Source organism: Balaenoptera physalus, assembly GCF_965194825.1.
Source record: "Balaenoptera physalus genome assembly, chromosome: 16".
Classification (NCBI taxonomy): Eukaryota; Metazoa; Chordata; class Mammalia; order Artiodactyla; family Balaenopteridae; genus Balaenoptera; species Balaenoptera physalus.
The window spans coordinates 13,305,514-13,330,054 of NC_138898.1; the positions used below are offsets into that span (position 1 = coordinate 13,305,514).

General features: G+C 50.1%; 1 protein-coding gene and 1 long non-coding RNA gene across 7 annotated transcripts in view; one reads left to right on the top strand and one right to left on the bottom strand.

Annotated features, from left to right (window-relative positions):
- SULF2 (sulfatase 2) overlaps positions 1-24,541 on the top strand; it is a 143,953-nt gene that overhangs the window by 17,719 nt on the left and 101,693 nt on the right. For all 6 annotated transcript variants that reach the window (XM_082431391.1, XM_082431394.1, XM_082431390.1 and 3 more), the window contains exon 2: positions 13,325-13,600. In XM_082431391.1, the coding sequence (XP_082287517.1) occupies positions 13,426-13,600 (175 nt within the window). In that variant the 5' untranslated portion in view covers positions 13,325-13,425. The remainder of the gene's footprint in view (positions 1-13,324; positions 13,601-24,541) is intronic.
- Positions 276-11,371, bottom strand: LOC309645799. Its single transcript, XR_014255068.1, has 2 exons — positions 3,116-11,371; positions 276-2,329 (listed from the first exon to the last, which is right to left on the bottom strand). It is a non-coding gene; the product is annotated as an uncharacterized lncRNA (long non-coding RNA).

Below are 24,541 nucleotides of genomic sequence, written 5' to 3' on the forward strand. Positions count from 1 at the left end.
AGTGGGCAGGACCCAGTGGTCCTCATCTTAGGAGTCCGTGCCCAGGCCATTAATGGCATTGAACTTCATCGTGCTCTCTCTTGAGCCTTCTGAGTCATCAAGGAGGGAATTCCATTAACCCCTCTGTTGTGGTCTTCAAAGGGGCCTGCTCCCCTTGCAAGAAAATGTTCAGTGCCCTTGGCAAGCAGGAATTTAACCGTAATGTCACTACATTTGTTTCTTTGTGCTGCTATCCATTTATGGCAGGGGTTCTCACCTGGGGGCAATTTTGTACCCCCCCCCACCAGGTGACATTAGGCAATACTTGGAGACTTTTTTTTGGCTGCGTCAGGTCTTAGTTGCGGCACGCGGGATCTTCATTGTGGCATGCGGGATCTTTCGTTGCAGCACACAGGCTCTTCCTTGTGGCACACAGGCTTCTCTCTAGTTGTGGTGTGTGGGCTCTGTAGTTTGCGGCACATGGGCTTCTCTCTACTTGAGGCGCGAGGGCTCAGTAGTTGTGGCGCGCAGGCTTAGTTGCCCCGCAGCATGTGGGATCTTAGTTCCCCGACCAGGATTGGACCCGTGTCCCCTGCATTGGAAGGCAGATTCTTTACCCCTGGACCACCAGGGAAGTCCCTGGAGACATTTTTATTGTCATCGTTGGGGGTGGTTGCTACTTGCCTCTAACGGGTAGAGGCCAAGGATGCCGCTAAACACCCTACAGTGCACACAACCGCAGAGGATGACGCAGCCCCAGATGTCAGCAGTGCCCAAGTTGAAAGACCCTGGTTTAGGGCCAGTGGTGCTCATTCCCCGTGGAGGGAGAAAACTGCCTTTGTAACTAAATTTACTGAAATAAGAAAGGGAGTGGACAGAAAACTGTATCTGGCACAAACAAGGGTGCAGGTGACAAGCAGAACTTCCGAGACCCTGACATGTGGGATGCTGGGGTCAAGGTCAGTCATGTCATCCCTTTTGGGGAGCAGAGCAGACTGTTGGCTTCACAACAGAAGCCCCGGCCCTGGAAGCTGCCCATCTCGCCAGAAAATTCCTGGGAGCTGCCTATCAGACTCCAGCGGTTGATTCTGGGAGAAGCTTCATGTCTCAGGCTGAGTGCTAGAAGGTTGGAGCTGTTTGCAGCTCTCCTGCCCAGCCAGGCTATGTTAACGTTCCTCCCAAACCCAGCCTGGCACCCCCCAGTCGAAGTCTCCCCCCAGGACAAGCCAGCGGCCACCCAACGAGACCGGGGACGGCGGCCTCCCGGCCCGGGCAGCTTCCCAGTGGACGGTGGCCCTGAGCTCCTGGGGCCAAAGGGCTGACCCTGCGGAGGGTCACTGCTCACGTCAGCAGGAGGAAAGGACTGGGGGAAGTGAGGGCCAGTTCCCCAAAATCAGGTCACCCAGTTCTGTTTGGGTTTCTGCATGTATGAGGTGGCTTCCTTTTCTGCTTAAAAAGACGGGACTTTTTAAAAAGTGAAAATAAATCGATGTTTTCAATGCAGATGTAACTGGGGCACCTCCGTTCTCTGCAGCGGGGAAGAGAGGCTGTCACTGTGCCTTCACATCCAGGGCAAGCTTGCGTTCTGCCTCGTCTGCTCCCTTCAGATCCGCCTAAGCACGGGCCCCACTGATGTAACCCCTTTGGGTCATTCGAGAAAGAGGAGTGGGCATGGGGGAGGCTTCTGGTCACCCCAGGGCTTCCTGAGGCTCAGGGATCTTTGAGATGGGCCTGGGCACAGACTCCAAAGCTTGGCAGATACAGACAGACGGAATCTGACTCAGATCAAGTTTCACTTCCTAGAAGGGGTGACGTGTGCAGGGGAGAGGCTGTCACCCGCTGCCGAGCCCAGGCCTCCATGACTTGGCAGGGCCCCCCCTGTGTTTTCCAGGGGCCACAAGATAACACCCCGCATGCTCATCTCCAGTGCAATCTTCTCACCCCTCCGTCTAGAGGTGGGGCACCCCTGTTGTCCCGTCCATGAGTCTGGCCTGGCATGTGTATCGCTGGTAACCGATAGCATGGCGGGGTTAATGCTGGGGACAGCAGAAAAGATGAGGTTTATTCAGAAAAGAGGAAGCAGCTCCCCTTTGACTGCGGGGATGCTCACTTTTGGACCCTAAGCCGCTGCATGAGAAATCAGCCCCCCGCCTGAGGCCTCCATGCTGTGAGGAAGCCCAGGCCACACGGCAAGGCCCCCCCTGAGGCCCCGGCTGACTGCCAGCAGCAGCCACCAGACTGGGGATTCAAGTCCCCAGCTCTTGAGTCTTTTCAGCTGTGGCCTCAGACATGATAAAGCAGAGACCAGCCATTCCTGTTGTGTCCCATTGGAATTCCTGAACCCAAGTCCCTGAGCATTAAAAAAAAAAAAAAAAAAAATTTCCACTGCTAAGTTTGGGGGTAAATTGTTACAGAGAAGTAGTCATTGGAACACTTGGCGTGTGCCAGTCTTCCCTCTGTTCAATAAGTTATTCATTTATTCAACCATATCCGGAATCTCCCTTCTCACCCCTTCACTGCCCCCACCCTGCTGGTCCAGGCACCGTCCATGGCAGTCATCTCACTGGCCTCCGTGTGTCCACCTCACTGCCTACAGTCTGTTCTCCATGCACAGCCAGAAGGATCCTGTTAAAATCTACAACCAATCACGGCACTCCTGGGCTAGAACATTCCAGGTCCCACTCCCACTCAAGTCCACTCCAGCCATACTTGCCCACTTTATGTTCCTCAAACACCCCAGCCACATTCCTACCTCAGGACATTTGCACTTGTCCCTCTGCCTGGAATACTGTTCCCCTGAATATCCACAAGGCACATTCCTTCACCTCCCTGAGGGCTCTGCCCAAGTGTCATCTCTCAGAGAGGCCTTTGCCACCCTCCTATTTAAGGATGCAAGCTCCCCCCACCAGCACTTCCAGCCTCCCGCTCCTCGCCTTAGGACTCATCACCTCATGTGCCCGTCATTTATTTTGGTGTCTGCTCCATGACAGAGTATTGGTTTCTGAATCTGCAGCACGTAGAATAGGGCCTGGTGCATAGTAAGTGCTCAGTAAATATTTGCTGACTAACTCAAAGAATTAGCACCCAGGCTGTGCCAGGGGCTGGGGCTATGGAGTGAGGAAGAGACAGCGCCTACCTGTGCAGAGCTTCCAGCAGGGAAAATGACCCCCTACAAGATACAGACTCGAACAGAAGAGTGCAGCAAGGAGCAGAAGGTGTGATGAGTGCTCTGAAGAGAACAAACCTTGGATGAGGCCAGGAATAACAGAGGGAGGCCTGCCGCAGGGAGGGAGGCGAGGGAGGGCTCTCTCCCCACCTTTCAGATTCCACCCATCCCAGAGTTCCAGGACGTGCCCAGGGAACAGTCTGTTTTTCTTGGCAGGTGAGGAAAACTGAGGCCGAATCAGGACCAGAAGTCAGGACTCCCACGCCCACATTTCTTCCCCCTTTCTGCACCACCTTTCTCTTATCAGCTGGCAAATACGGATGAGGAAGGTTTGCCTGTGATAAGGCGGAGCTGGGCCCAGGCCAAGGGTTAGCAGCCGTGTCATCAGATCTCTCTATAGACGGAGGCAGACGGTGTCTGGGAAGCCACCTGGGTCAACACTCTGCCCCCAGCTTGCTCTGCCAGTTGGGCTCATTCGGTCGCAAGTGACAGAGAAAGCAACTCCGAGTGACCTCAGAGAAAAAGAGAATTTGATTCATATCCTTAAAGAGTCAAAGTATGAGAAAGGGACCTGAAAGAAAATATCTCAAAGCAGTTGAAGGACATGGAAGAATCTACAGGGGCCTGAAACAAAGAACCCAGAAGTAAATCTTCCTCCTTCAGGCTTAGGTGGATCCAGGTCTCGAATGTTGGCAAAACCCAAGAATGTTCCATCTCGAAGCTCTGTTCTCTTCTGTGTGTTGGCTTCATTGCAACTCCGTATGAGGCAAAATGAGGTCAGAGTCTTCCCTCATCCTCATGGTGGACTGACATGGACCGAGTTAGCCAGCTGGAAAGAGGGGGCGCCTCTTCCTAGTTGGACCAAAGTGCCTGGATTACTCTGATTGGCCAGTCACTGAGGCAGGGGGATTGGAAGGCTCTGATTGGCTCAGGTCTGGATGCCGTGGCCCAGTCTTGGAGCTCTGAAGCCAGGGCCTAATTTGAAATTTATGGACCAATAACTGGGAGAAGAGGATCCCCAAAGGAAAACTGAGTGCTGTTACAGAAAGGAGGGTAGCCCAAACTCAACAAATAACACTAACCAACATTTATCAGGCACTTACACTATACAGCTCTGTTCTAAGGACTTCACAGACATTAAGCCACTTCATCCTCGCAACTCTGTAAGTGCTATTATTGGCCCCACTTCGCAGATAAAGACACTGAGGCCAAAAGAGGTTAAATTACTTGCCCACAAGCTAGTAGGTAGTGGAGCCGAGACTCGAACCCAGGCATTCTGTCTCTAGTTCCCATCTCCACCCCTTCTCCAGCCTGTTCCCTGCTGCATTTCCCCCCAGCACTTAGCAGTCTATCTGCATGCCTTTCTCCACTCTCTTTGTCAGCTCCGTGAGAACAGGGATTTGTCTGCTTCCCCCCCCTCCCACTGATCATGATACAGTACCTGGTACATAGCATCTGCTCAGATATTTGAGTGTGTGAATTATATGGTCGCGCACTTGACATGCAAAGCACTGTGATACTCAGCTTCCCAAGACTTCAGATGTATCTTTTCTAAACTTTCTCTGAGCTCTAACTATAATCCATGACCCCATTCTAAGAGTTCGCTCGTGGTTTACCATTACTTCCAATCCTGTTTTCTGACCCTTCTCACCTTTAGCGGGAGTCTTTCAACTCCAGCTTCTTACATGTTGACTCTTTAGAATGTCAGCTCCATGAGGGCAGGTACTTTTTTTTTTCACTGTTTTATCTACAGTGCCAAGAACTATGCCTGGCACATAGCAAGCCTTCAAGAATTTCTTGTCACATGAATAGTTAGGCAGGCAACTAGATTCTTAGGTTCTTCTCTTTATGCCCTAATTTCCTTTCCAGATCCTGAGCCCTTGTCTTGAAACCTGACCTTTCTCTCCAACCCCTAAGGACCCCTCTCTTGTCCCCTGTCCTGCTGGCTTGGTCCTCTGCCTCCAGCTGAAATTCCAGGAACAGGCACAGAGAGCCACCTGATGCCCTTGGACTTGGGTAGCGGAGACAGGGAGGGTCTGTGGACTGGAGGTTCCAGGAGCTCCTGTCCTTTCTTTGACAGCCCTGGAGAGGAGGAGAGAGGCTGGCAAAACCTGTTGGCCAGGAAGAAGAGGCGATCCCAAGGGAGTGTAAGGTTTAACAGACGTGCATGTGTCATCCTCTGTCTAGACAGCTTCTAGGCTTGTGAGGCTCGGGACCACGCATTTCCACTCCTCCACTCTGCCTGCTACTTGCTAAAGCTATTTCCCCTGCCTGAGGCACCCTGTCCTCCACGCCTTCTTCAGAGCCTGCCCAAATCCTGTGGATTTTTCAGAACTTTGTTCCTCTTAGGCTTCTCAAACTTTTCTCTGTAAGGACTCCTCCACGCAGCCCTCCCTGAATGCCCGCAGACCAGCAGTTCCCCCCCCTTTGCTTCCTGTGCGTACCACACACTTAACCTCAGCCTCTTGTATCATTTCTCAGTTTCCAAGTAGGCATGGCAGTCAAGAGAGGACTCGTGGGATCAGAATATCTGGGTGCAAATCTCGGGCATGCTATCCGCTTGCTTTATCAGTATAGGGGCCCTGCAGGAAACAGATGGCGCCTCCAACAAAGATATGAGCGGAGTGTAAGAAAATGAATAGTACAGATCTCTAGGGCTGGGAACAGTGGGGAGCATTTGCTGGAACCTGGCAAGGGCCACCCACAGGAGCTGTGGCCTTCAGAGCAATAGAGGGATATGGTCGGTTCCTAGCAACTGGGCAGAGAAGGCGCCTGGAAAGTACGCAGGCCTCTCTCTCTTCCCATACTGCCTTCCCTGGGCAGTGTCTCCCTGAGCCAAATCCAGCCAGGAGCCAGAGAGCACAGAGCCCATTGATGTGGTCCATCCAAGCGACGATATTCAGCACCCAAGCAGCGCAACCCTGGGGAAATTCTCGAACCTCCCCATGCCTCAGCATCCTCACCCGCAAATGGAGCATCCTAACTCATAATGTTGTTGTAAGGGTGACCTGAGTTGACACAGGAAAACTGCTTAGAATTTAGTGCCCAGGGTCCGTGATAAGCACATCATATAAATTTTAGTTATTTCTTCATTGTTCTTGTAGGGTATTTACCGTGTTGGTCTGGGCATTTCCTGTTGCAAATGACAACACCAATTCAGATTAGCTTCAGCAACAAAGGGCGCTTGTTTGAGCCTGTAACTGGCTACAAGGTGGAACTTGTTTCAGTCCAGTGTCAGGAACATCCTCTCTCAGGGGCCAATTGGCAGCTGGGCTGGGCTTACCCCTTCCCAGTACCCACCCAACTGTTTCTTACTTCTCTCTCATTGGCCAGGCTTGGGTCACATGTCTGTCTCTGGGCCAATCACTGGAGCTAGAGAGATGAGATGTGCTGATTGGCTACACTTGGGTCACATGTTCTGTCCTGCATTCACACTGCACGTAAGCAGAACAAAAGGAGTTGTCAGTGCCCCCAAGCAGGGCTGGAGTACGAGTACTGTTACCAGGAGGGAGAAAATTCTTTGCCAAGTCAGTAGTATTTTCAATGTCTGCTATGTCCGAAGCACTGTTCTAGGTGTTGGGATACAGATGTGAACAAAGCTGACAAAAATCCATACCCTCAGATTATGACCTGACTTTCTAGTGGGGGAGACCGACAAAGAAACAAGTAAAACATCTAGCTGTCAGAGGTGGTAGGTGCTACTGGGGAGGAAAGAGATTTCCGTTTTAACCTGCAAAGGCGAAATCTGAGCAAAGACCTGAAGGAGGTGAGGAAAGGGCCGTGAAGAGATCTGGATGAAGGCTCTAGGCAGAGGGAACAGCACGTGCAAAGGCCCTGGGGTGGGGACATGCCTGGCATGTGCAAGGAGCAGCACAGACACCGTGTGGCCAGAGCCAAGTGGGCCAGGGGGAAAGTGGAAGGTGATGAGGTCAGGAAGGGATGGGCAGACTGCGTAGGGTCTTGTAGGTCCTTTGGAGGGTTTGGAGGTTTTTATTCAGCATTAGATGGGAGCTCTTCAGGCCTTTTCAGTAGAGGAAAACAGACTCTTGTTTTAACAGGATCCTTCTGCCTGCTTGATAGAAGCAGGGAAATCAATTACGAGGCTGTTCTAATCCAGGCAGGATTATCCTATTACCTAACCCTGTGACGTAGTAGGCCCTAAATACATATTTGTAAAGCAAATGAAGGAAGACATAAGTGGTCTGGCTCTCTAGACCACCTAGGAAAGTCCACAGGTCTGGTGCAGGGGCTCTGGCCCCAGCACAGGGCATCTTCACACCCCACAATTTCCTTTCTTCTCACCTCCCAGGGAACTTCTCCCGTCTGATCAATGCCTTGTTCTGACCACTTCTTCCTCTCCCACTCCCTCTCCCTGGGCTGCCTGATCACTCCCAAACTCCTCTCAGCTACTCTTGTGGAATTTGGGGCTCCTCAGAGGAAAACAGCCATCTGGATCTCTCTGGACAGGCCTGGGTGAGGTCCCAGGCGTTTCCCCAAAGCTGTGGTGCACAGTCCGCCTGAGACCCACTCCTCTCTGCAGGTCAGATAAATCCAGAAGCAGGAGTGATGTTTCTGAATGCTCAGGATTCTAGGTGTTTCCAGTGATGTCTTCCTGGGCTGGGAGGGCTTTGCCAAGGTCTGTGAGAAAGACACAGGACAAAGAGAGGAGCGGGATGGACCTTTCATCAAGCTGGTGGGAATAAGTGGCGGTGTCCGCGGGATGGACAGAGCATCGCTCAGCTAGCGCTGCACAGATTCACCAGATACTCTCGCGGTTCAGCCACTTTGAATCTTTGCTAAGGAGGAAAATGGAGGCAGAATCCCTTGTGTCATTTTTAATTGATTTCTCCAGCATACAGAGAGGGGCTGGCACAAGTCCAGGGAAAGTGGGAGCTGGGGGAATTCATCAAAAATCGACCTACTGATGACTTGAGCTGATGAACTAATTAGCTCCTATTATTCTCCAGTCTCTGGTCATGGAGATTTGACTTCCATCCAGAGGAGCGGCGTCCTGGCTGAAGGGTTACAGCTGCCTGGGAATGGAGGGGGGAGCATTGCTAAGAAGACCAACATGGGCGCCAGGAAGAGTCCAGTCGACCATATCCCCCAGCTCCACCCACCATCTGGCCCGGCCCCCCTGTACCTCTGCATCACAGGCCCAGAGCCAAAAAGGCCCTCCAAGGGCACCTGGCCTCCTACTGTTTCAGAGGCAAATGAGGAAACTGAGGTTGGGAGACTCTTAGGAACTTACCTGGAGATCTGCTTCCAGGAGGTTCTGGTTGAGCAGCTGACTCAAGCCAGAATGGGTTTGAACCCAGTCTCTGCCCCTTATTTGCCCATGTGATCATGGGAAAGTGCTTTTAATTCTCTGTGGCTCAGCTTCCTCATCCATAAAATGGGTATACTGTCGATGGGTGGATATGCGGATTAGACAAGTTGATATATCAATACATAAAATGCTTGGAGCAGGAACTGGAGCGTTGCAGGCCCTCAATAAGCATTTGCTGTTACTATTTCTGGTATAAGAGAGTTGCTGTTTGTAGGGTATCCGTCGGAAATTCACTATTATTTTATCACTCGATGTCTATCTGAAGGAACATGAATGTGTATCTTTTTTTATTTAACTGTAGTTGGTTTACAATATTGTGTTAGTTTCAGGTGTACAGCTTCGGATTCTTTTCCATTATAGGTTATTACAAGATACTGAATATAGTTCCCTGTACTATACAGTAAATCCTTATTGTTTATCTACTTTATATATAGTGATGTGTATCCGTTAATTCTATACTCCTAATTTATCCCTCGCCCCTCCCCTTTTCCCTTGGGTAACCATAAGTTTTCTGTCTGTGAGTCTATTTCTGTTTTGTAAATGAGTTCATTTGTATCAGTTTTTTAGGTTCCACATGTGCTATCATATGATATTTGCCTTTCTCTTTCTGACTTATTTCACTTAGTATGATAATCTCTAGGTCCATCCATGTTGCTGCAAATGGCAATGTTTCATTCCTTTTTATAGCTGAATAGTACTCCATTGTATATATATCCCACATCTTCTTTATCCATTCATCTGTTGATGGACATTTAGGTTGTTTCCATGGCTTGGCTATTGTAAATAGTGCTGCAGTGAACATTGGGGTGCGTGTATCTTTTTGAATTAGACTTTTCATCTTTTCCAGATATATGCCCAGGAGTGGGATTGCTGGGTCATATGGTAGCTCTATTTTTGGTTTTTTAAGGAAACTCCATACTGTTCACCAATTTACATTCCCACCAACAGTGTAGGAGGATTCTCTTTTCTCCACACCCTCTCCAGCATTTATTATTTGTCGAATTTTGATATGGCCATTCTGACCAGTGTGAGGTGATACCTCATTGTAGTTTTGATTTGCATTTCTCTAATAATTAGTGATGTGGAGCAGCTTTTCATGTGCCTATTGGCCATCTGTATGTCTTCTTTAGAGAAATGTCTCTTTAGGTCTTCTGCCTGCTTTTCGATTGGGAAGTTTGTTTTATGAATGGGCTGGTTGGAGTCTCAGTCAAGCTCACGGTTTCAATTGCAAAGCACAAAGCATCCCAGTGTGTTTCCCAATGTAGGGAGACATGGACTGATAAACAACATGATTCAAGGATCCCCCCCCTCCCATGATTTGGGATAATTCAGGGACCCATTAGAGTCTAGGGCATGTCTCCTTTTCAACTCTCTCAAGCCTCCCATTACCTCCAGCAGAAAGTCTCTGGATGGTGCTAACGTGCCTCGTTGCCTTTCAACACCTGCTAATTTCCCTTAAACAGAGAGACAGTGCAAGTGTGAGAGCTGCCAGCCCAGAGCTCAGCTTAGAGTCTTAAATGTGAACTAGAAGCTGTTAGACGGACGGAGTAACACAGTTTCTGCTCTGTTTGACTTTATTTGTGTGATTAGTTCTACAGGAAAGGGACGCTGCTTTTCCATTTATTCTTGGATATTAAGTCGTCTTTTTCAAAACCATGTGTTTATGTCTTTATTTTTAAATGAGGCTATTTAAAGGAGCATGTGAACCAAATGATAGCGGAAGGGTTGTGCAGAGCCGGCAGAAATTGGGGCTATGGCCCCTGAATATGAGAAGCTGGGAAACATGAGTTCAGTGGTGAGAGGCCCTCACCAAGCTGTCAGGGAGAACAGAGGTCAAACCCTGTCCCTGCTGTTTTCTCTCCAGGTGACCTTAGGACAGTGATTATGCCTCAGTTGTTCTCAGTTTTGTTTTGTTTTTTTAATTAATTTATTTGTTTGCTTTTATTTTTGGCTGCGTTGGGTCTTCGTTGCTGCACGTGGGCTTTCTCTAGTTGCGGTGAGCAGAGACTACTCTTCATTGCTGTGTGCGGGCTTCTCATTGTGGTGGCTTCTCTTGTCGCAGAGCACAGGCTCTAGGCGCAAGGGCTTCAGTAGTTGTGGCACACAGGCTCAGTAGTTGTGGCTCGCAGGCTCAGTAGTTGTGGCGCACGGGCTTAGTTGCTCCATGGCATGTCGGATCTTCCCAGGCCAGGGCTTGAACCCCTGTCCCCTGCATTGGCAGGCGGATTCTTAACCACTGCGCCACCAGGGAAGCCCTGTTCTCAGTTTTTAAATGGGGATAATAGTAGTACCTGTGTGAAAGGGTTGTTGGGGAGATTGAGGGAGATGCTGCAGAATTCCTGATGCAGGACGCAGCTGCAGTGGTGCTGATAATAATCTAATAATGGTTTTCACTGTGAATGATGTGTTCCAGTCAGTACACACCATGTGCCAGGCTCTGGACTCAGCATTCTGCCTTAACTCATTTAATCCTTCACGCCCATTTTATAGATGGGGAAACTGAGGCATAGAAGGGTTAAGTTGCTTGCCTAGGGACACCCAGCAAGTAACTTTAAAGTCCATGAATTAAGTATCATATAACATGGGCACAAAGCAGCTGCCCAACACATGTCACTGCAGCCACCCTGGCTATTGCGAGATGTGGGCTTTAGCAGATGAGGAGATGGAGGTGGAAGTCGATGCTTGTCCGCCGGTCCCATGAAACTCACAGTTCCCAGGTCAGCTCCCCGATAAGGTGGCCTTCATCTCATCTCTCTGCACAGATGTCCTTTCAGAGGCCCCTGGGGTGGGAAGCCCTGTGTGGAGCTTGCTCTCTATTCTCAGCCCTCCCTCACTCTGTAGAACACAGAGAACCTCACCAAAATCTCCATTCCTTTATTTATCTGAATATTTATTTGGCACTGTTCTGTGCCAGACATGGTACTAGGTGCTGGGGACAGAGCTGTGAGCAACACAAAGCCAGCCTCTGCCCTCGTGGAGCTGACCCTCCCATGGGAAGAACTGGGCAATAAATAAGATAATTGCAGGTGTAGTAGGGACTATGAGGGAAATAAAACAGGTTATAAAACACAGAGAGTGCCTGGGGCGGGGACACCACCTCAGATAGGGCAGTCAGGGCAGGTCTCTCCAAGGAGGTGACATTTGTGCCAAGACCTGGTAGAGGAGAAGGAGCCCATCAAACAGAATCTGGGGAAACATTCTTTCAGGTTTAAGGAAGAGGAAGTGCAAAGGCCCTGGGGCAGGAACAAGCTTGACTTGTCTAAGTGACAGAAAGGAGCCACGGGCCTGAGAACAATTGAGAGGACCGGGGAGAGGTGGGCAGGGGCCGGATCACTCCTTTCCTGTAGGCCTTGGTGGGGAGTTTGCATTTTATACCCTCAGTCATGAGAAGCCAGGGGAGGGTCTGAGCTGGTGAATGACAGGGCTGGGACTCAGGTGAGCTGAGTGCCTTGCACCTGTCCACCTGGAGTGGGTGCCCCTTCAAACCTGTGCCCTGGGCACCTCCCTGGTCTCACCTAGTCCAGGCCCTGTGAGTTGTATGTTTGGATTTGAATTTTAGAACGATCCTGCTGGCTGCCCCTGGGGGGCGTGGACGGTGGGGGCAGGGGAGGAAGTGGGAGACCCCTTAGGCGGCTGGTGCTGTCCCTGGGAGAGACGATACAGGCAGCACATCCCCCTGTGCGGAACCTGGGGTCCATGATGAGTCCCCTGAGCTGTGGCTTGGGGTGGGGTGGGGTTCCCCATGACAGCAGGGGCAAAGGGAGTCATTCAAGGTCACGGGAACAGTGACTCAGCCCGACTCCAACGACCTTGGTTTCCTCCCAACACGTCTGCTTGCTTGCTCTTTCTTTCCTTTTAGATAAATGAGACCAAAAGTCTATATCTGGACAGAACTTGAAGGCTCATTTCCTCAGGAAGTAGAAAAATGACCGCAGAGAGCATAGAGTAGAGCGAGACCTGAGACCCGCCTGAGCCAAGATTAGCTGGCCCGCCTCCCCTCCCCTACCTTTGCTTGCGACCCCACCTGACCCGGGGTCAAGGGGGTGACCAAGGTTGCAGTCGAATGTGACAATTCTTCTCCCTCAGCTTTTTGGCTCTCAGTTTTCTCTGTTGTCATTTTGTTTATATTGCAACGTAAAACCAATATGAATAACTTGCCCAATTACAGGATCTGTTGGGCGGGGGGACCTTTGCGAACATCCCCGTTGGATTGAGTTCTTATAACAGTCATGTATCCCCATTTTATTCATGGGGAAACTGAGGTTCCTCGCTGGCTTATTGATGGGGAGACCCAGCTGGTGAGTGACGGAGCCAGGACTGAAACACAGAGTTGTCCAGCCCAAAGCATCAGCCCGGCTCGTCCAGACCCGTCCCCGAATCGCACGCTACCGGAGAGCTGGGGCTCCGTCCACTCAGCTCTGCATCCTCCATGGTGCTGGCAGAGGACAGATGACCAGAAATGTCTGCTCCTCCAGATTGGGCTTTTTCCTTTCCTTTCACTGGGAGGCGATTTGTCTTGCATTGGTTGGATGGTTCAGAGGCAGGCTGACTACCTGACTTGGGACTTGGGCTGCCACCAACTCATCCAGAGGATCGCTGGGTCCTAGAGAGGAATTCTGTCTGCAGAAGTGGTCTCCGAAGGCTTTCCTGCCAGTCTATTCTCTGAGCCAGTTGCAAATACTTTTCTTGTAACTTCAGCCAAATTGGGTTTTTGTTCTGCTGTAGCTGTCCCTGATCAAAGAAACTCTCACTGTCACTGCCAGAAGCCATCGTAGAAATCATTATGCAAGTCTGAGCAGTCGGGCAGCCTTTACAAAAAGATTGACCTGATTCTTTTCCTCTTACTTTAGATCCGTGAGTAGAGAGGGAGGAGAGAAAAGAAACAAATCCACAAAACACAACTCCAGACTCCTGCATCCTGCCAGAAGCAAGGGATCAGCGGAAACGTAAAATGGCACCCCCCGGTGTCCTGCTTTGCTTGCTCTCTGCCACTGTCTTCTCTCTCCTGGATGGAAGTGTGGCGTTCCTGTCCCACCACCGCCTGAAAGGCAGGTTTCAGAGGGACCGCAGAAACATCCGTCCCAACATCATCCTGGTGCTGACGGACGACCAGGATGTGGAGCTCGGTAAGACCCTGGCCGCTGGCAGGCGGTATCTACCAAGCTCGCCATGCTGGGTCTCAGGATCCTGATGCAGGATGCTCGGGTAGACCCTGCAGAGTTCATGTCCAATCGATTGACCCAAGTCCTGGGGTGGTCCCACACGCGTGAATGCACAGCTGGGTCCTCGAGGTTAGGGGTCTCCAACCTTTTTCTAATGCGGAACCATTCCTAGATTCCTCCAAAGTCTTAAGGAGAAGAGATGTTAAGACCAATTCATTATTTGTGTCCAATTTCTATCGAGAACCTACTACATTCCAGGCAATATTCTAGGGCCTGGAACTTCAGTAATGAGTCAGGCAGGCACAGTCTCTACTCTCATGGAATGAGGGAGACAGATAATCAGAATCATTGCTAGTTCACATGGAAGATAATTTCGAGAAGGGAGAAATGCTCTGGGGTAACTGAAGAGGGTGCTGGATGCGGGGGAGGGATGGTCAGAGCTATTTTGGATTAGTTATCAGGGAGGGCTCCTCAGAGGAGGTGATATTTGAGCTGACGCTGAACAGAAAGAAGAAACCAGCCTGGGGCATGTGTGTGCGTTATGTGTGTGTGTGTGTGTGTGTGTGTGTGTGTGTGTGTGTGTGTGTGTGTGTGTGTACGTACCCCTGCTCCACCAATCTTAACAGGTTTGGGTGGGCTCAGCCTTCCTTGGTGGCATCTAGGGGCAGGGAAGGTGGGCCCTATTGCTAGTGACCCGACTCAATTCACAGATTTGGTGCTTCAGGAGGGTGAGGGCAGCCGCCTCTCGTCCTGAGCTGCTTCCCCTCTTAGTGCTGTGGGCTCCAGGTAGAGCGGGTGAGGACCGGGGCCCTTGCCAAGATGTAGTTCATTTACACGGACGGCAAGCAGGAAAAGGGCACCCTCCCTTTATCGCCACACAGCCTCCTACCTGAGCCGTATCCCCGCTTCACTGTGTAAACCATCCTGGACTCCTCCCCCTCCCTGCTAAGCAAGGCCCTGGGCTCCTCCACCCAGCTGGGCGTCTTCATTTACATGAGGCATTTCTCACCACATTTTCATTCGAGTGAGAAGAAGTCCCCATAAATGAGGCCACCAGGAAGGAAGCCCCCAGAGTCAATCTCAGCTGGACCTTCTGTGCCCCGGGGTCAAACTCTACCTATATTTCCAGCTCACCTTTGGGGGTCTCTCTCAATGTCAGTCTTCTTTCTCCTTTTCTTGTGTCTTCTCCCCCTTCGAATTCACTGATTTTACCGGTTCTGTTTCTCCACATTAAACCCTACACAGCGCTGCCCTAGAGTTGCATCTAGGGGGGAGAGCCACAAATGCAAATCACATAAGTAATTCTAAATCTTTTATAATTTTTTAAAAAGTAAAAAGAAACTGGGGAAATTAATTTTAAAGACATATTTTGCTGAACCCAATATATCCAAATTATTGTCATCTTAACATGTAATCAATATAAAAAATCATTAATGAGATAGTTTACATTTTTTATATTGCTTTTGAAATCTGGCATGTACTTTACCCTCAGAGGACATCTCAGGACCAGCTACCTTTCAAGTGCTCAGTAGCCATTTATGGCTACCGTACTGGACAGCATACAAGCCCCTCTGCATTTTCCTTCTCCTATAAGTTAGATTTCCCTTCTCATCATCGGTGATGATGATAGACATACTACTGGGTATTGTGAAGATCTGGGGAAAAGCCTTCCAAGCAGAGGGAACAGCGTGTGCAAAGGCCCTGAGGCAGGACCAAGGAGACAGATGTGGCTGGAGCCTGAGGAAGGGTCACAGCATGACCCTGGAGAGAAGGAAGGGAGCCAGATCTTGGAGGTTCTTGTGGGTTGTGGTAAGGCGTGCCAGTAGTTGACCAGGTGAGCGGTGGGCCTTTAGCCTCTGTCCACTACCAAAGGGCAACTGACTGTTGTTGGCGGCAACAAATTTAAAGGTTTACCAGAAAAGCCTTTGCAGCCAAACATAAGATTGCGGTGAAGATCCAACTGCAAGTCTGCACCCTTTTTGGATCCATTATTAAAAATACGAATCAGTCTTTTAAGCACCAAGTAAAGGTGATTTATATACATCCAAGCCATTCCTTATAATGATTTGTATTAATGATCACAAGTACAGATGTTTCTCGGGGAATTTATCTGTGCAAAAAGAATTTGCAGCCAGGAAGCAATCAAAGCCCAGGGCTTTTATTGACAGTTTGACACATGTGATACCTATCTCACAGGCGGCATGTAGAATGAGCCGCATTCGATAACCATGCGGAGCCTACAGAAAGTGTCCATAGGACTGTGAGTTTTGTCTCTGGCAGAATTTTGCAAAGAGTGCTCACAGGCAACACCTGACCTCAGGGCACCTTGGTCTTGCCTCATGGGGCCCCTCAAGCTGTTTCCATCGTAGTTCTGCCTGGGACCCCCTCCCCGGACATTTATTCATGCATTCAACAGATACTGATTAAGCATCTACTCTGTGCAGCGCACTGTGCTGGGAGCGGGAGGACTGGGGAAAGATCCCTCCAGCTGGAGAGAACAGGAAAGGCAAAGACAGTTAGAAATGAGCTTGGTGGGTCGAGACAGAAAGAATGCCTGTGAGCCAGGTGGAGGGACCCAGGATATAAGTGGAGAGAGATGAGGCCAGGTCGTGCGGAGCCTTGTGGCCATGGTGAGGGTTTTGAGTTTTATTCTTAGTGAAACAGACATGAGTGAAGATGGGCCTTGAGCAAAGGAGGGGCTGTGACCTGACTTAGGTTCCAGTAGGATCCCACTGGCTTTTATGTTGAAATTAAATGACATTAGGAGGACAGGACCATAACGGGGCAGGCGAGGATGGAAGCTTGGACCAGGGCAGGAACAGTGGAACCCGAAAGACATGCATGAACGGGTTGGATGGGGGGTGAAAGCGGTGAGGAAAGGAGGAGCATTAGTGGCGACTCCTGGATTTTTGGCTGGAACCAAGGTGAATGACTGAACACGCACTCTTAGGAGTGCCGCATTTTTGCCGCAGCTACGTGATCTAACTAAGCCTCGTGTCAGAATCTGATTATAAGTTTGCACCTGTGACTCTCGAATAAAGCCAGCAGCGTATGCAAATATAAGGAAAGGGCCTCCGGGTGTGATGAGGATGTGGGAGAGAGGAAAGCAGAGAAAACCAGGGCTAACTTACGACACCTAGATCCATCCTCTTCATTTTAGATGGAGAGACTGAGGCCCAGAGAAATGAAGTCACTCGTCCAAGGTCCCACAGCTAGAACGTGGCTAAATAAGATTTGAACCCAGAGCCTGTGGTCTTAACCACTTCTCTACTTAACCAGTCTCCTGGGATGGCTATTCAGTTGTTTCCAGATTGAGTGTGTTTGTTAGTAGTTTCCACTATTACCAATACCGTTGCTGAGAACGTCTTTATACGTGCATCTCTGCATAAGTGAGCGAGGATTTCTGAAAGATAAATTCTGGGAAGTAGATGCAGTAGGTTTGGAGCCCTCGTGTTCGGTGGCATCTGGCACTTTCCCGCCCCGCAGCACTCACTTGCACAGATCGGTGCCTACAAGTCTTCCCTTCTGCGAAGGAGCCAGCCCCTCCAACAGCATTTGGAAGAGGCTGTGCTTCTTTCAGGAGGTGAGGGGTGATGGCAAGGTGGTAGTGGGGGGAGGGTGGGATTTTTATAAACCACCAGACAGACCCAGATCAATAATGCATGTTCCCCAAAAGGCCAGCACATTATCTCACAGTCAGCAACAACTGGCGCACAGAGGGTAGTCCTAAAAAATTTATCATCTGCTATTTTCTGCTCATCCAGGCGGCAGTTCTGACGGTTCTTGGGGCTGGAGACTTCTCGGCTAAGGTGATTGCAGGCTCCCTCCCAGTCCCGGGGCGGGGAACAGCCAGCCATCCTAATTAGGGTCTGGATGAGAGAGCTGGTGTGGGACACAGCACAGAAGAGGAGCTCTTTCTGTTTCCTAATTGTGAGGGGCGGGGGGGGTGCATTTAACATGCCTCCCTGAGTTGTCATCTGGAAGTGTCCAGTGCCCAGGGGAACAGGTTCCAGGGCATATTGGTCAGTAAGTGGCCTCCATTATTAATATATTTTTCAGAGCGATTGGGAAAATCCCTGTGTTTGGATGACACTTGGAGACCGGCAGGGTCTTGGCCGCCCTCTTCACCAGGAGGGTAGAAGAGGGAGAAGAATACAGAAGCCAAGGTCTCGTTTGCATGTGTCCTTCAAATAGGCCTTGAAACCGGCGGACTCTGCCAGGTTTACTAGTTTAATTCAATCCAGGCAAACCCTTGGTGAGCCTCCAGGGCTGGAACAGGCTCTGAGACACCAAGATGAGTTGGACGTGGTCCTTGCCTGGAGCAAGAGAATATTTGCGACATCCCAGGACCGTCTGTTCTATTACTTGAACTGGACTTACCTTTTGAAGCTTAAGTATTATTTTAACAGGAAGCTTTAATTATGACTGTATATGAAACACTAGTATCCACTAGTTTTTCACTAGTGGATACTAGTGGAGGTCACTGCAAGACCAAGTCTAATGAGAACAGCAGTGCTTTCACCTTTCAGCAAGATGCTGCCTCCCATGGGGCCGAGGCCTGGATGGCTTTGTTATAAAAGGTGATGGGCAGTTTTGAGAGAGACGTTAAAGGTGAAGCAGCCCCTCCCTGAGACTTTCTCCTTGACATAATCAGCAGGATGGAGACTAGAAAAGGGAAGGACTTTCTCGAGTGTGAGTCACGGGCTTTGAATGTTGGGGCCACGCTTATGTGGTACCACCTGGCAGTAACTCTTGTGTCTGAGGGTTAAGGAGACCCTGCCGGTCTCCAAGCATCATCCAAACACAGGGATTTTCCCAATCGCTCTGAAAAAATATATTAAAAAGAAAGGAAGGGAAGTCAGCAAGGAGGGGAGGGGAAAGGGAGAGTTGTGATTTTATGTAGGGCGGCCTCACTGAGAAAGGGAAATTTGGGCAAAGAAGGTAAGGGAATGAGTCAAGGAGACTCCCCCAGGAAGAGCATTCCAGCCAGAGGGAACAGTGGGTGCAAAGGCCCTGAAGCAGAAGCAGTCCCGGCAGGCTCCCAGAGCAGCAGATGGCCCACAATGGCAGAGCAGTGTGAGCAAAAGAGACGGGAAGAGGTGAGGTCTGAGAGGCAATGGGGTGGGGGGAGATCATGCAGGGCCTTTGAACCAGAGGGAGGACTGTGGCTTTCTAAATGAGATGGACACGAGCAAGGACATTGACATCACCTGACTTACGTGTTAATGTGACCCCTTTGGCTATTTTATGGAGAATAGACTGAAGAGATGTAATAGGAGAAGTGAGGGATCTACTGCAATGGTCCAAGCACAAGATGATGGTGGTTCAGACCAGAGTGGAAAAAGTAGTCAGACTCTGCCCAGAGGCAGAGGGTGGAGATGATAAGATGTGCTCATGGATCTGATGTGGAGTGGGAGAGAAGAGTCCAGAATAACTCCAAGGTTTTGGTCTGAACAACTGCAAGGAGGGATTTTCTGCTTACAGAGATGGGGAAAAGCTATGGTCTGGAGCTCAGTTCTGGACCTGGTAAGTTGCAGATGCCCGTGAAAAGCCAAGAGGAGCTGTCCAAGGCAGCCAGCCTTCAGAGTCAGAAGCTCAGGCGGGAGGCCCAGGCCTGGATGGGCCTGGAGTGGGAGAGGGTGGGAATTATATGCAGATCGTGTGCCTGTTTGTGCTTTCCTGGGTCGGAGACCCTCACTGGATTCTCAGAGGGGCCTGTGATCCTGAAAACGGCAGGCCTTCAGCCTGGAGGGCTGTCTCGTAGGAGAGGCTGGCTCTTGAGAGAGAGGCTGGCTCTTGAGAGAGAGGCTTGGGAGGGCTTCTGGCCAGGCATTTGTTTGCCTCTTTCCATCTGTGAACACAAGGAAACCACACCCTGTGCTGCAGACCGATATCCAGAAATCAATTCTAAATTGCAGGCTTGGGTGCTCTGCAGGGGCCAAATGGCTGGAAGCCGAGGATAGTGTGCCCAGATTCCAGACGCCAGATCGGTGGTAACTTCCAATGTAGCCTCTCTGAGATACCAACTCCTGACATTCCTGCCGCTGCTCACTGGACTTAGAAAAACATGTGGATGCAGGTTATCTCAGGAAGAAGAGAGGCTCATTTGGACCCACCCTGGTGTTCAACTTGCCAAGCACATTCCTGCAAGATTTTTTTTTTTTAATTCAGCAAGACTTAGGAGATTACTTAAATTCTGGAAGCTAAGTGTATCAGCATTAGGTTTGGCTGCATGTAAAAGAAAATATAACAGTGGCTTAAACAAGACAGAGTTTTGCTTCTTACTCACATAAAAACGTCTGGAAGTTGGCAGTTCAGGGCCAGCCTGGTGGCTTCAAGGTTATGAGGGACCCAAGCTCCTTCTCTACTTTTGTATTCTACTATGCTTATTGTGTGGCTTCCATCTTTAAGGTCACCTTCATCATTCAGAATAGCTGCTGGAGCTCCAGCTATCACAGCCACATTCCAGGCAGCAAGGAGGAGGAGGAAACAGAAGGGCAAAAAGGATGGACCTTCAAGTTAAGTCAGCTCCCTTTAAGAACCGCATCCCAGACATCACCTACAACACGGACAGAACTTATTTAATTAGCCACACAATCTCAGCAGGAAATACAAGACCCATTCAAACTTGAGTTATTCAAGGAGGGTTTAACTTTTTTGCTAAGGTATGAGCAAGTGTGGGGAAATCACCAGTGATAGTGCAGCACTCAAGGCTAGTTAGTAACAGTGGGGTCATCCCCACTCCAAGACCAAGAGGGTGAGGGCAGCAAATGATTACTGGAAACTCATGACACAGGGCCATTCAGTAGGAGCTGTCACCCTCTGTTGACACCACGGGGAGCAAGATGGAGGAATCCATACCCGAACTTCAGTTCTTCCTTTTGCTGATGTCCTGCCAGGGCCCCCCATTGGCCAAACCTAGTCCAAAGCCAGAGTATAAAGCCACTTGTGGGTACAGCCCATCCAGGTCAGCTCCCTGGGCTGGAGAACGAGGCAGACAGTGGATCTGGAAGGTTAAAGGAAAGACCACTCCCACATGTAGCTACAAGAGAGTCTGGGAAATGCAGTTTCCTAGCTGGGTGTGTTGAAGATTAAAATCAGGGCCTGTTAATAAGGAAGAAGGGGAAATAGTTATTGGTGGGCAACCTGGGGTCTCAGCCACACCAGAGATCAGGAGCAAGGGTACCCCGAAGGGGCAGCACCCCCAGCAGGGGGTGTGTGGTTAAATGATGGGCACCATGAGGTGGTATAGGACACGCGTGCTTCCCCACCGTGCTCACGGCCCCCACCCCCTGCCTGTCCTGATCAAGGCTGTGTACCAGCCTTTACCCAAACCCACAACCCCTCTTCGCTCCCTTAAAGCCTGGTCTCTGTGGGTCTCCAGGCCACAGTGTTACTTTGTGAGTTTACTTAGCTGGTCAGTTCAGCTGGAATAGAATCAGCTACGGGTTGCAAACCCAGTGACTGCAGGGCCAGGCTGGTACCACAGACGAGGGAAGTGGGCCTGATGGGGGCCATGCAGAACCGGAGGGGAGCCCTTCTAAAGCCAGCCTTTGCTACTCAGATCCACCCACCTGTGGGCCCATCAAGCCCAGGTCTGTGTATTTTCATGCAAAGCCTGAAATCGGGATTGATGTGAAATCTCCCAAATAAAAGTTAGCAATTAATTCAGATTTTTAAACACTTCTGAGCAGACCTAAATCCAACACACGCAGACAAGAGTCTGTCCGGAGGCACTTGATTTGTGAACTCTGTGTTACACGATATATAGTTGGGAGCTACTGTAATTTAAATTTTTAAAAGCTAACATGTTTTGAGTCCTTTCTGTATGCCAAGCATTGAACTAAAGGCTTTGCATATACTTTTCTCAATTAAAATTCTGCAATAGTCTAGGTAAGAAAAAGCGATGGTTAAACATAGATTTAAGTCAAGGCCCTGGGTTTGCTAATCGTGTCCCATCTCCCACTACTTCCCAAGGAGGGTCGGACAGCACCCTAATTATTTACCTATAATTTTAAGAAAACAAACATCAGAAAATATCATCTCTTTAGTTATCCATCAAAACCAATGCCTCCTATGTAATGCCACCCAAGTTGGGGGCCGCAGGACTTTGTCTTGGGGGGGGTGGCATGTAGGGTGCATCTTCTCCTAGTTGACACAGAGCTCTAGGACAGAAAGTAGATGTGAGCCACCTAAGTCCCAGGAATGGCCAAAATTGGGTCATATTTTGGATCTTGAGAGCCCCCAGCACCTGCTAAGTCCCCAGAGATAGCAGTTGCCCTGACCCAAACCTTTAGAAGAGCACATTAAATCAGGATCTCCCAAAATGCCTTTTTAGGACACAGGTCGTGCATGAAATCATCTTGTGTGACAGGTCGACAAACATTGATTTTACTACTTACAAACTTCTTTCGATATGCATCCCCCCCCAAAAAATCTAAGTAGCACAGCAAATCCAGAATTTCACATAGTTACTTGGGTTGAGATGAAAGTTTATTTTTTTAAACTCGCATTAGAGAAAAATATCAAATCAAATAAATAGTAGCCCAGGTGGTACACTGAGAGCCCCCCGCAAAAGCAATCAGAAAGGGGACGGGCAGATGAGTATGCGGAGGAAGCACCGTGTTTCTGGCGGGTGAGTGGTTTGGGCACCAGGATTTAAGTCCCCATCATTAGGGTGGCGGTGAGGCCTCCCCAGTCTATTAGAGTCACCGAGGAAGGTGTCAGGGTGACCTCACCCTGGCCCAGCGAGGGCGGAAGGTTTGATCACAGAAAGAAGCCGGGTCTGTTTTTGTCTGCATGTCCCCAGGCTTGTGTTGGACGGCAGAAGTTTTGGTTGGCTGGCCTTTTTATTTCTGTGTGGCCTGGTCTTCCAGGCCCTTCCCTCCCCTCAGAGCTGCCCATCTGCATTAGGACTGTGCTGGGCAAGGAGATTAGATCATATGTTTTCCTGTTCCAGATGTGGATTTATTGAGGCTCGTCACTGTGGCAGCTTTAATAAAACAGGTTACGGTCCCCAAGGGGAGGCTTAACGTGTCGTGCTGCTTACGCACAGGTGCGGCTGTCATTTCAGGGCACCGTTAAATTGTGCTTTAATAGTGGATTGACACAGCTCCCCTCCAGCCAGCTTATTTGGGCCGGGGTGAGCGCCCCGAGCAGACAGGTGCGGGGACCTGCTGGAAAGAGTGGGCCATCACTCATTTGCCTTGAAATGAGGAGGAGGGCGGTGCAAGGGCTTTGAGGCCCTGGTTTGGAGCCCATTAAAAGAAAGAAACGGTTCCTCTGGCAGTTTGCCTTTGGCCAACGCAGCATTCGAGGCTGCTGACTGCAGGTGAATTATTCACCAGGTGGCGGCCCCCCTGCCTTCCAGAAGGGTCTGACAGGTCGGGTGGACGGCCAGCTTTGTCCTTTCTGCAGTCTCTGGAGCCCGAGCAGGGCCAAGCCCTCACTACCAGCTGCTTCCTTCTTTCTCTTCAGGCTGTGAACAGCAGGCAAGGGCTTGATTCTGCCTGGAGCGCCCTAGATTCATGCTTTCGAGAAATATTTATTGAACACCTACTATGTGCCGGGCACTGTTCTAGGCTTCAGGGCTGTGAGGTGTGGTCAGTGGCCCTAGCTCTCATGGCTGTGACATCTAGGGCTGCAGGGGGGTGACCAGCAAGATAAATATGTAAATGTGCCAAAGTGTATAACGTGTTAGAGCAACACGTGCAGAGTTGAAAACGTAAAACAAGGAAGGGGATGTGAAATATCAAGGGCAGGGGAGGAAAATTGTGGATGTGGTGGGCAGGGCGGGCCTCACTAAGAAGAGAACTTTTATTCTTTTAATTGAAGTACAGTTGCTGTACCGTATTAAGTTACAGGCATACTAGGTAGTGATTCACAATTTTTAAAGGTTATACTGCATCTACAGTAATTGTAAAATGTGGGCTATATTTCCCCGTGTTGTACAATATATCCTTGTAGTATATTTTATACCTAATAGTTTGTACCTCTCAATTCCCTACCCGTATTCCCCCCTCCCCCCAAGAAGAGACCTTTTGAGTAGAGACAAGAAGAGGGTGAGGGCACAGACCCTGCAGGTGCTGGGGAAAGGCATTCCCAGCAGGAGGAACAGCAGGGGCAAAGGCTCTGAGGCGGGAGTGAGCCTGGCAAGGGTGAGGAGAGACGAGGCCGCCGTGGCTGCGGAGACGGGGTGCGGAAGGGGGCGCGGATCCCGCAGGACCTGCGGACAACCACGGGGACTCCGCTCTCCAAGCGAGTGGCAGCCACGGAGAGCGCTGAGGAGAGGAGGCTTTCTGGCTGCTCCTTGGGGAATAAACGGCCGGAGTCCAGGCAGGAAGCAGCTGACCTAATTCAGAGGAAAGAGGATGACCGCTGCCCGGCGAGGAGGCGACAGCACTCTGAGTCTGGATGTTCTTTGAAGAAAGAACGCCAGGCTTTGCTGATGGATTGGATGTGGGAACAGAAAGATGGGACCAAGGAGTAGCCAAGATCATCGCCTGTGTAACTGGAGGAGAGGAGAGGAGCTCAGGGTATACCCGAGGTGTCTCTTAGCCAGCAACATCACCGGGTAGACAGTTGCAGATTGTGCCAAATGCCAGCCATCCCCTCACCTTTCCGCCTTGCCGCCTGTACTACTATTTACTTTTTTTAAACAGACGTGATTGTTTTTTAAGAACAGGATTCCACTGCCCTAAATGAGAGAAGCTAGCATCACTTGCCCTAAGTCACAGGAAATTAAACCAGGCAATCCAGTATAAGCTAACACAGCTGCCCGCCCAGAGCTCCAGCCGGGTGGCCGGGGCTCTTCCTGTTGAAATAGGAGGTGTGAGGGTGTTAAGGACGTGACCACGTGACCGCACCCACCCGAGACACTCTCCTGGAGTTGATCAGAAGGAGTGA